Below are 10,680 nucleotides of genomic sequence, written 5' to 3'. Positions count from 1 at the left end.
CAGTCATCCTTGCAGACAAGAGTAATCCATTTTCAATTGAGAAGAATACGATTGTTATCATTGTTTTCAAGAAATCAATGTAGTAAAATTGTATACACTTTTATATTGTAGCTGTCTTGTTCCATCTCAGAGAGTGACAGAGCGGGAAAGAGAGAGAGGTGCCCCTACAATCTAACTTTGTATTCAACACAATTATTGTTATTCAATTCTCCGCTCTGACACATTATTATTATTATTATTATTAACATAAAACGAATGACTCCTGCTTTTTAAACACGCCTGGCAGAGTGATAGTGACAGACTTTGTCATTTCATTCTGAATCATTAAATAGCAGTAGCCTCGTCCGCTTGCCGAGGCGTGCTCGTCTCGTCTCCTCTCCTCTTGCACCCACCATAGCTCACTCAGCGTACTGCTGACATTGGCAGCCGCAGGGAGCACACAGTCCGGGGTGGGTAGGCATTGAGTGACAATCCGCGGTGAGGTGTGCAGTGGACGCGGGGGGGGGGGAGGGGGGGCTTGCCCGGTCTGCCCTATATGGTTGTGGAATTAGCTCCATGCTAATATCGGCAGGAGAGCTACAGCATCGCGTTTCTGTCTAGCCTACTGCATCTCCAGTCAGTGGTGGCTTTCATAGTCCAAACAGGCTCCTTCACAGCCATGGCTGAGGGCGGAGAAGGAGAGGATGACATCCAGTTCCTGCGAACTGTAAGTAGCTACATTATTTGCTTACTTTTTATGCATAACCAAAGCGTTTTTTGGGGGGGGACCGGGTGTCTTGAAATGCATTGTTATTGGATATGGCTTTAAATGGCAACAACTGGTGTCACTGCTGGATAGAGAGTCTATCATTTGCTTGAATACCTGGACTAATGCAAAATCAGGACATGAAAACTGCTCTGACTTCAAATAAAATAGGTGCAGTTTTATTTTGGGTGTTTTATATAATTCATGAGATCCTGCCCTTGTTGGGAAGTTGACCTAGGTGTATGGTGCACGCTATGGGCTACTGTGCAGTGAGCGAGCTGCATATTGGCTCTCAGAGCACCTGTCGCCAGAGCTCGAGGCACATTGGAATTTAAATGAAAGTCCCAGCTGCAGGTGCAATGGCACATTTAAATTAGGCCTTCATAATTGTAAAAAAAAAAAAGCAGAATAAAAGTAGTAATTTTTGCATAATCATTCTAATATAATTGAGTTTGGAGTATGGTTGTATTTGTTTTCCTCCTCTATAATGACAATGATGTATCGACTAAACTTAAAGAACATAATGTTTCTTTGATTTTCCTCTGGCTTTCTGTCTGTGTGTGGGTTGTAGTTGCTTGTGAAAAGGCTACTGTTGATTTAATCATCAAAATAAAAGCTAAGACTATTTTAACCTTTGTGCTTTGCTTTGACTCTGGGAGAGGTGTTTTAATAAGTTCTGTTCACAAGTAAGATAACCCCAAGCATGGCTCTGCTATTTTAGAGCTATTTTAGTGGTTCGATGAAGATTACTTACACTATGCTACATAGGGTTCATGTGGGGCTACAAGGCATTTATCTTTGTAAACGATACGATGTACAGTATGTATGTTGGCCTGGTGTGAATAACCATCCATCACAGTTGGTTCGCCATTGACGTATAGGCTAGTCCTGACATATCTCTTGGAGTGTGATATTTTGTGATACCTTAGATATGCTGTGCTGATAAACTGTCCAGTGTCATACAATGGAGGATAACACACTTCCAGAGAGTTAGAAAGATCCAACAGGCTGGTGTGTGTGTCACCAGATCAAACTTTGATGGTTGATCCTTAACCAGAGAAGAGAATACAGATGTGTAGTTGATCCATAACCAGAGAGGAGAAGACAGATGTGTAGTTGATCCTTTACCAGAGAAGAGAAGATAGATGTGTAGTTGATCCCTAACCAGAGAAGAGAAGACAGATGTGTAGTTGATCCATAACCAGAGTAGAGAAGACAGATGTGTAGTTGATCCTTTACCAGAGAAGAGAAGACAGATGTGTAGTTGATCCTTTACCAGAGAAGAGAAGACAGATGTGTAGTTGATCCATAACCAGAGAGGAGAAGACAGATGTGTAGTTGATCCTTTACCAGAGAAGAGAAGATAGATGTGTAGTTGATCCCTAACCAGAGAAGAGAAGATAGATGTGTAGTTGATCCCTAACCAGAGAAGAGAAGACAGATGTGTAGTTGATCCATAACCAGAGTAGAGAAGACAGATGTGTAGTTGATCCTTTACCAGAGAAGAGAAGACAGATGTGTAGTTGATCCTTTACCAGAGAAGAGAAGACAGATGTGTAGTTGATCCATCCATACAGTATGTAACGATAGATAGAAGATCTAGAGGTGGCTGTTTGACAGGTCACAGGTCGGTCACCAGTATTTGACGGCCTACAGTGTTTAACAGGCCTGTGATATGCTGATCCTGATGGCTCTCAGATTCCCCTGACACTCACACCACTCAATGGCATCCTGATTATCTAGCGAAAACAGCCATATTCCAGGGGGTTTCACAGGCCCCAAGCACACATAACATCAATAGTCTAATCAGGCTGTCATGAGAGATTATCGGTAGTCAGTCGATACAAAAACACGCTCCTTAGCATTAATTAAAGCACTGATTGTACATGTGTTAGGATCTGATTTATATGTAATTCATTGACCTTCATAATTAGATAACTAAGTATAACTTAATTTCTGCACGTCGGAAGAGATGTTATAGATAATTCAACCGCTGTTCCACAATAAGTCATTTTTTTCAGTTTGTGCACAGAAGTATCTGTTTATTTAATTTTTGCTGAGTCTGAGTTATAATACCTCATGATAAGCTGCAGACCATACTATTTACCAAGAGAGTTTTCATCTATATTTTTTGTAGCTGTCTTATTACCACCACAAACGTATGCTGGCACTAGGACCGCACTCAACAAGCCGTATGCAAACAAGAAAATGCACATTCAGAGGTTGCGTTTCTTGTAGTCAGTGATTTTAATGCAGGGAAAATTAAATCATTTTCCCGTAATTTTTTACCAGCATGTCACCTATGCAACTAGAGGCGAAAAAACTCTAGATCACTTTTACTCCACACACAGACAAGCATATAAAGCTCTCCCTCACCCTCCTTTTTTTGCAAATCAGAATATAACTCTATCCTCCGGCTTCCTGCTTACAGCAAAAAGTCAAACAGGAAATACCAGTGACACACTCAATACAGAAGTGGTCCGATGAAGTGGATGCTAAGCAACAGGACTGTTTCGCGAGTACAGACTGAAATATGTTCCGGGATTGATCCGATAACATTGAGGAGATTACCACATCAGTCACCGGCTTTATTAATAAGTGCTTAGATGACTCATCCCCACAGTGACCATACGTACATACCCTAACCAGAATCCATGGATTACAGACAACGTTCATACTGAGCTATCGGCTAGAGCTGCCGGTTTCATGAAGCAGGACAGTAATCTGGATGCTTATAAGAAATCCCGTTATGACCTCCGACAAGCCATCAAACAGGCAAGACGTCAATATAGGACTAAGATTGAATCCTACTACGTCAGCTCTGACATTCGACAGATGTGGCAGGGCTTGCAAACTATCATAGATTACAAAGGAAAACCCAGCCATGAGCTGCCCAGCAACATAAGTCTACCAGACGAGCTAAAGGCCTTCAATTCTTGCTTCTATGCAAACAACACTGAACCATGCATGAGAACACCAGCTGTTCCCGGACGATTGTGTGATCTTGCTCTCCGTAGCTGATGTGAGTAAGACCTTGAAATAGGTTCATATTCACAAGGCCGCGGGGCCAGAAGGAATACCAGGACATATACTCAGAGCATGCGCTGACCAGCTGGCAAGTGTCTCCACTGACATTTATAACCTATCCCTGACCCGCTCTGTAATACCAACTTGTTTCAAGCAGACCACCATAGTCCCTGTGCCCAAGAACGCCAAGGTAAAGAAGGCTGTTCATTGACTAGGGCTCAGCATTCAACACAATAGTCCCCTCCAAGATTATTACCAAGCTCAGCACCCTGGAACAGAACAACTACCTCTGCAACTGAATCCTGACTTCCTGACGAGGCACCCCCGGGTAGTGAGCCTCAACACGGGGGCCCCTCAGGGGTTTGTGCTTAGTCCACTCCTCTACTCCCTGTTCAGCTATGACTGTGTGATCGCGCATAACTTCAACACCATCATTAAGTTTGCTTACGACACAACGTTGGTAAGACTGATCACAGACGGCGATGAGGCAGCCTATAGGGAGGAGTTCAGAGACCTGGCAGTGTGGTACCAGGACAACAACCTTTCCCTCAACGTCAGCAAGACAAAGGAGAAGATCGTGGACTACAGGAAACAGAGCGGCGCTCACGCCCCAATTCACATCAATGTGGCTGCAGTGGAGCCGAGAGCTTCAAGTCCCTCCGTGTCCACATCCCTGAGGAATTAACATGGTCCATACACACCCACCCAGTTGTGAAGAGGGCAAGACAGTGCCTCTTCCCCCTCAGGAGGCAGAATTGTTTTTGGGCACGGGTCCTCAGATCCGCATAAAGTTCTACAGCTGCACCATTGAGAGCATCTTGACTGGCTGCATCACCGCTTGGTATTGCAACTGCAAGGCACCCAAATGCAAAGCGTTACAGAGGGTGGTGAGTACGGCCCAGTACTTCACTGGGGCCAAGCTTCCTGCCATCCAGGACCTGTATACCAGGTGGTGTCAGAGGAAGGCCCACACACACTAGACCCTACCCACACACTCACAGATTTATGTTTTATTTTACCCTTACACAGACACCTTAACACACACACTACATACGCGCCCACATGCATACTGACGCCAAGCACACACGCTCACACACACACACACACACACACACACACACACACACACACACACACACACACACACACACACACACACATAATACGTGCCCACATGCATACTGACGCCACACACACACACACACACACACACACATAATATGTGCCCACATGCATACTGACGCCACACACGCACGCACACACACACACACACACACATAATACGTGCCCACATGCATACTGACGCCACACTCACACACACACACACACACATAATACGTGCCCACATGCATACTGACGCCACACACGCACACACACATACACTCTGACAGCACGTTGCACATTTTTTAACTTGAGAAATACTGCACCAAACACCATAGTTAGATGTAAAATTGCACAACTAAAACAATCCTCTGCAAAAACGTCAAAATGAATTACACATTTCTTGAAATAGAATCATTCCGGGGATTTTGATGAATTGAAATAGTCTTCCGCGTGTACAGTGTCTCATGGGGGACAAACATTAACCAAACACGGCATCGGACTGAAAACATACCTCCAAGACTGAAATCTCGTTTTCTAATGAGCAACAGAAAAACAAATGTGCCAATCGGCATGTTTAAGTTGGCCTGAACAGAGACTTTTCTGCAGTAGTGGCAGTGGTTGAGTTGATGTATAGGCTAGCCTAGGCCTTATTATTGATCTGATAGAGAATTTAGGTCGATGGCTACAGATGTAGGATCTTAATTTATGCCAGTTTGCTACAGCAGGAAAATATTCCTGCAGCAACAGGAAATGTGAATTATTATTTTATGTGAATTATTATTATTATTTTATTATTATATTTAATGGAGATTTTTGTAGGGTTTGATCAACAAAAATTGTTAGGGCAAATCAAATCTTACCTTTTTTTAATGGAAATTACATACTTTAGGAGCCTCTTTAACCTTGAATGCACTACAAGTTTGCATTTCCTGCTGTGCATTAAAATTCTCAGCAAAAAAATAATGATCAAATTAGAAAGCAACACGATGAAAGAATTTGAAGCAGTTGTATGAAATTGGACTTGTTTTTCCATAATCTCAGTTCCAAAGTGTGATTGCGAAGTCAGAAGTTCGAAGGCTTGGATCTATATTTTGTAGTCCAGTGTTATTAAGGAGCCCTTGTAGTTTGAAGGAGTTTTCATAACGTTGTGGCTGTGATGTCATACATGTCATTAACTCAAGAGGTGATGTGCAGAACTGTGTAGGTAGTCAACCCTTTTAAATCCAGAGAGGACGCTTCCCCAGACCCTAGCCTTGTTCCATGCCCCCATGCAGTAGCAGTAGCAGCAGCAGAGTGCTTATTTGGAGTTGATGTTGTTCTGGAAGCCTTCTGCATTCCAAAGAAGAACTTAAATTTAGCCTCTTTAAAAGCTGATGCTTCCTCAGCCCATGCATACACGCTGTACATGCGTTCCCTGCTTGCTGGCTCCTGCCCACACCACAACACACTACACCATGGGTCATTGCGTCAGCTGGGCAGCTAGCACAAGACCAGCGGCATTTTAGCACCATTTTTATAGGGATGAGCTAGTATTTCGAAGTCAACAGCTTGCTACCGCAAAGTTTGAGGCGGTATAAAGATATAGTCAAGCTGGGGACAGAATAAGAAGAGGATATGTGTAGGAGCAAGACTAGGAATTCTGTTGTTTGATTCCATTGCTGTATGTTGGTGATTCACTTTTTAGGCTGTATTGAGCGTATGCAAAACAAATGTGCAAATATCCCCTGGGTTTTTCACCAAATGCACAGTTCTGCTAAATGTTGCCTGGTGTTTCAAATCAAATACAATTTTATTGGTCACATACACATGGTTAGCAGATGTTATTGCGAGTGTAGCTAAATGCTTGTTTAAATGTTGTCCAGTGTTTCAAGAGTTTGTTGGCACTGTTGCTGTTCAAATTCATTACAAAGTTGAATACTTTTATATCTCAGACAACTTCGTCCACAAAAAGCTGATTGTATGGCTTTGGGAAATCTATAGTGCTAAAGGGCTGGTGAGAGAACATTAAACAATATTTGGGGTAGTAGAGGTGGGTGGTTAGCGGTGGCACCTATCCCAGATTTGGGTGGTTAGCAGTGGCACCTAATCCCAGAGGTGGGTGGTTAGCAGTGGCACCGAATCCCAGAGGTGGGTGATTAGAAGTGCCACCTGTCCCAATTAAAATACTATTGTTAGACTCTCCAGAGCTTCTTCATCCTGTTGTCTCTGGAAAGGAAATGAGAGGATTTAAACTGCTGGTCTGGAGCCAGATGGGTCTGGGCCAGGTGGGTCTGGGCCAGGTGCATGCATGCCTCTGCGGTGCTGATGGTCCATGCTCAGGGTTGGGAAGAATTATAAGTGGGTCCTTAGGGCCAGTTTCCTGGACCCAGATTAAAGCGCATGCTTCCATGATTTGTGTCACGCCTGCTCCCGCTCTCCCTCGGGCGCCAAGCTCCCCAGGTGTACCTGTGTTGTTGTAGACAGGTGTTTATCCATGCCCAGGTTTGACCTGTGTTGTTGTAGACAGGTGTTGATCCATGCCCAGGTGTACCTGTGTTGTTGTAGACAGGTGTTGATCCATGCCCAGGTTTACCTGTGTTGTTGTAGACAGGTGTTGACTCATGCCCAGGTGTACCTGTGTTGTTGTAGACAGGTGTTGATCCATGCCCAGGTTTACCTGTGTTGTTGTAGACAGGTGTTGATCCATGCCCAGGTGTACCTGTGTTGTTGTAGACAGGTGTTGATCCATGCCCAGGTGTACCTGTGTTGATGTAGACAGGTGTTGATCCATGCCCAGTGACAGGGTTACCTGTGTTGTTGTACCTGTGTTATTTGTAGACAGGTAACCTGTGTTGTTGTAGACAGGTGTTTATCCATGCCCAGGTTTGACCTGTGTTGTTTGATAGACAGGTGTTGATCCATGCCCAGGTTTGACCTGTGTTGTTGTAGACAGGTGTTGATCCATGCCCAGGTGTACCTGTGTTGTTGTAGACAGGTGTTGATCCATGCCCAGGTTTGACCTGTGTTGTTGTAGACAGGTGTTGATCCATGCCCAGGTGTACCTGTGTTGTTGTAGACAGGTGTTGACCCATGCCCAGGTGTACCTGTGTTGTTGTAGACAGGTGTTGATCCATGCCCAGGTGTACCTGTGTTGTTGTAGACAGGTGTTGATCCATGCCCAGGTGTACCTGTGTTATTGCAGACAGGTGTTGATCCATGCCCAGGTGTACCTGTGTTGTTGTAGACAGGTGTTGATCCATGCCCAGGTTTGACCTGTGTTGTTGTAGACAGGTGTTGATCCATGCTCAGGTTTGACCTGTGTTGTTGTAGACAGGTGTTGATCCATGCCCAGGTTTGACCTGTGTTGTTGCAGACAGGTGTTGTTCCATGCCCAGGTGTACCTGTGTTGTTGTAGACAGGTGTTGATCCATGCCCAGGTGTACCTGTGTTATTGTAGACAGGTGTTGATCCATGCCCAGGTGTACCTGTGTTTTTGCAGACAGGTGTTGATCCATGCCCAGGTGTACCTGTGTTGTTGTAGACAGGTGTTGACTCATGCCCTGGTGTACCTGTGTTGTTGTAGACAGGTGTTGATCCATGCCCAGGTTTGACCTGTGTTGTTGTAGACAGGTGTTGACTCATGCCCAGGTGTACCTGTGTTGTTGTAGACAGGTGTTGACCCATGCCCAGGTTTGACCTGTGTTGTTGTAGACAGGTGTTGACTCATGCCCTGGTGTACCTGTGTTGTTGTAGACAGGTGTTGTTCCATGCCCAGGTGTACCTGTGTTGTTGTAGACAGGTGTTGACTCATGCCCAGGTTTGACCTGTGTTATTGTAGACAGGTGTTGATCCATGCCCAGGTGTACCTGTGTTGTTGTAGACAGGTGTTGATCCATGCCCAGGTGTACCTGTGTTGTTGTAGACAGGTGTTGATCCATGCCCAGGTGTACCTGTGTTGTTGCAGACAGGTGTTGATCCATGCCCAGGTGTACCTGTGTTGTTGTAGACAGGTGTTGATCCATACCCAGGTGTACCTGTGTTGTTGTAGACAGGTGTTGATCCATGCCCAGGTGTACCTGTGTTGTTGTAGACAGGTGTTGATCCATGCCCAGGTGTACCTGTGTTTTTGCAGACAGGTGTTGATCCATGCCCAGGTGTACCTGTGTTGTTGTAGACAGGTGTTGATCCATACCCAGGTGTACCTGTGTTGTTGTAGACAGGTGTTGATCCATGCCCAGGTGTACCTGTGTTTTTGTAGACAGGTGTTGATCCATGCCCAGGTGTACCTGTGTTGTTGCAGACAGGTGTTGATCCATGCCCAGGTGTACCTGTGTTGTTGTAGACAGGTGTTGATCCATGCCCAGGTGTACCTGTGTTGTTGTAGACAGGTGTTGATCCATGCCCAGGTGTACCTGTGTTATTGTAGACAGGTGTTGTTTCATGCCCAGGTGTACCTGTGTTATTTCTGACAGGTGTTGATCCATGCCCTGGTGTACCTGTGTTGTTGCAGACAGGTGTTGATCCATGCCCAGGTGTACCTGTGTTGTTGTAGACAGGTGTTGATCCATGCCCAGGTGTACCTGTGTTATTCTAGACAGGTGTTGTTCCATGTCCAGGTGTACCTGTGTTGTTGTAGACAGGTGTTGATCCATGCCCAGGTGTACCTGTGTTATTGTAGACAGGTGTTGATCCATGCCCAGGTGTACCTGTGTTGTTGTAGACAGGTGTTGATCCATGCCCAGGTTTGACCTGTGTTGTTGTAGACAGGTGTTGATCCATGCCCAGGTGTACCTGTGTTGTTGTAGACAGGTGTTGATCCATGCCCAGGTGTACCTGTGTGTTGTAGACAGGTGCTGTTCCATGCCCAGGTGTACCTGTGTTGTTGTTGTAGACAGGTGTTGTTCCATGCCCAGGTGTACCTTTTGTTGTAGACAGGTGTTGATCCATGCCCAGGTGTACCTGTGTTGTTGCAGACAGGTGTTGATCCATGCCCAGGTGTACCTGTGTTGTTGCAGACAGGTGTTGATCCATGCCCAGGTGTACCTGTGTTGTTGCAGACAGGTGTTGATCCATGCCCAGGTGTACCTGTGTTGTTGTAGACAGGTGTTGATCCATGCCCAGGTGTACCTGTGTTGTTGTAGACAGGTGTTGATCCATGCCCAGGTGTACCTGTTTGCAGGTGTTGAATGTACCTGTGTTGTTGTAGACAGGTGTTGATCCATGCCCAGGTGTACCTGTGTTGTTGTAGACAGGTGTTGATCCATGCCCAGGTGTACCTGTGTTGTTGTAGACAGGTGTTGATCCAGGTGCCCAGACAGTGTTGACCTGTGTTGTTGTAGACAGGTGTTGATCCATGCCCAGGTGTACCTGTGTTGTTGTAGACAGGTGTTGATCCATGCCCAGGTGTACCTGTTATTTGCAGACAGGTTATTGCAGACAGGTGTTGATCCATGCCCAGGTGTACCTGTGTTGTTGTAGACAGGTGTTGATCCATGCCCAGGTGTACCTGTGTTGTTGTAGACAGGTGTTGCTCCATGCCCAGGTGTACCTGTGTTGTTGTAGACAGGTGTTGATCCATGCCCAGGTGTACCTGTGTTGTTGTAGACAGGTGTTGATCCATGCCCAGGTGTACCTGTGTTGTTGTAGACAGGTGTTGATCCATGCCCAGGTGTACCTGTGTTGTTGTAGACAGGTGTTGATCCATGCCCAGGTGTACCTGTGTTGTTGTAGACAGGTGTTGATCCATGCCCAGGTGTACCTGTGTTATTGCAGACAGGTGTTGTTTCATGCCCAGGTGTACCTTTGTTGTTGTAGACAGGTGTTGA

The 10,680-nt window shown here is 45.5% G+C and overlaps 1 protein-coding gene across 1 annotated transcript in view; it reads left to right on the top strand.

Annotated features, from left to right (window-relative positions):
- The first annotated feature begins 546 nt into the window (after positions 1-546).
- ryr3 (ryanodine receptor 3) overlaps positions 547-10,680 on the top strand; it is a 268,014-nt gene continuing 257,880 nt past the window's right edge. The window contains 1 exon segment of the mRNA XM_042319182.1: positions 547-706. Within this exon segment, the coding sequence (XP_042175116.1) occupies positions 659-706 (48 nt within the window). The 5' untranslated portion in view covers positions 547-658.

The sequence above is a fragment of the Oncorhynchus tshawytscha genome, unplaced genomic scaffold (genome assembly GCF_018296145.1).
Source record: "Oncorhynchus tshawytscha isolate Ot180627B unplaced genomic scaffold, Otsh_v2.0 Un_contig_388_pilon_pilon, whole genome shotgun sequence".
NCBI classification, from domain to species: Eukaryota; Metazoa; Chordata; class Actinopteri; order Salmoniformes; family Salmonidae; genus Oncorhynchus; species Oncorhynchus tshawytscha.
Note: the sequence above shows the minus strand (reverse complement) of the source record. Positions and strands in the feature narration are given on the sequence as shown.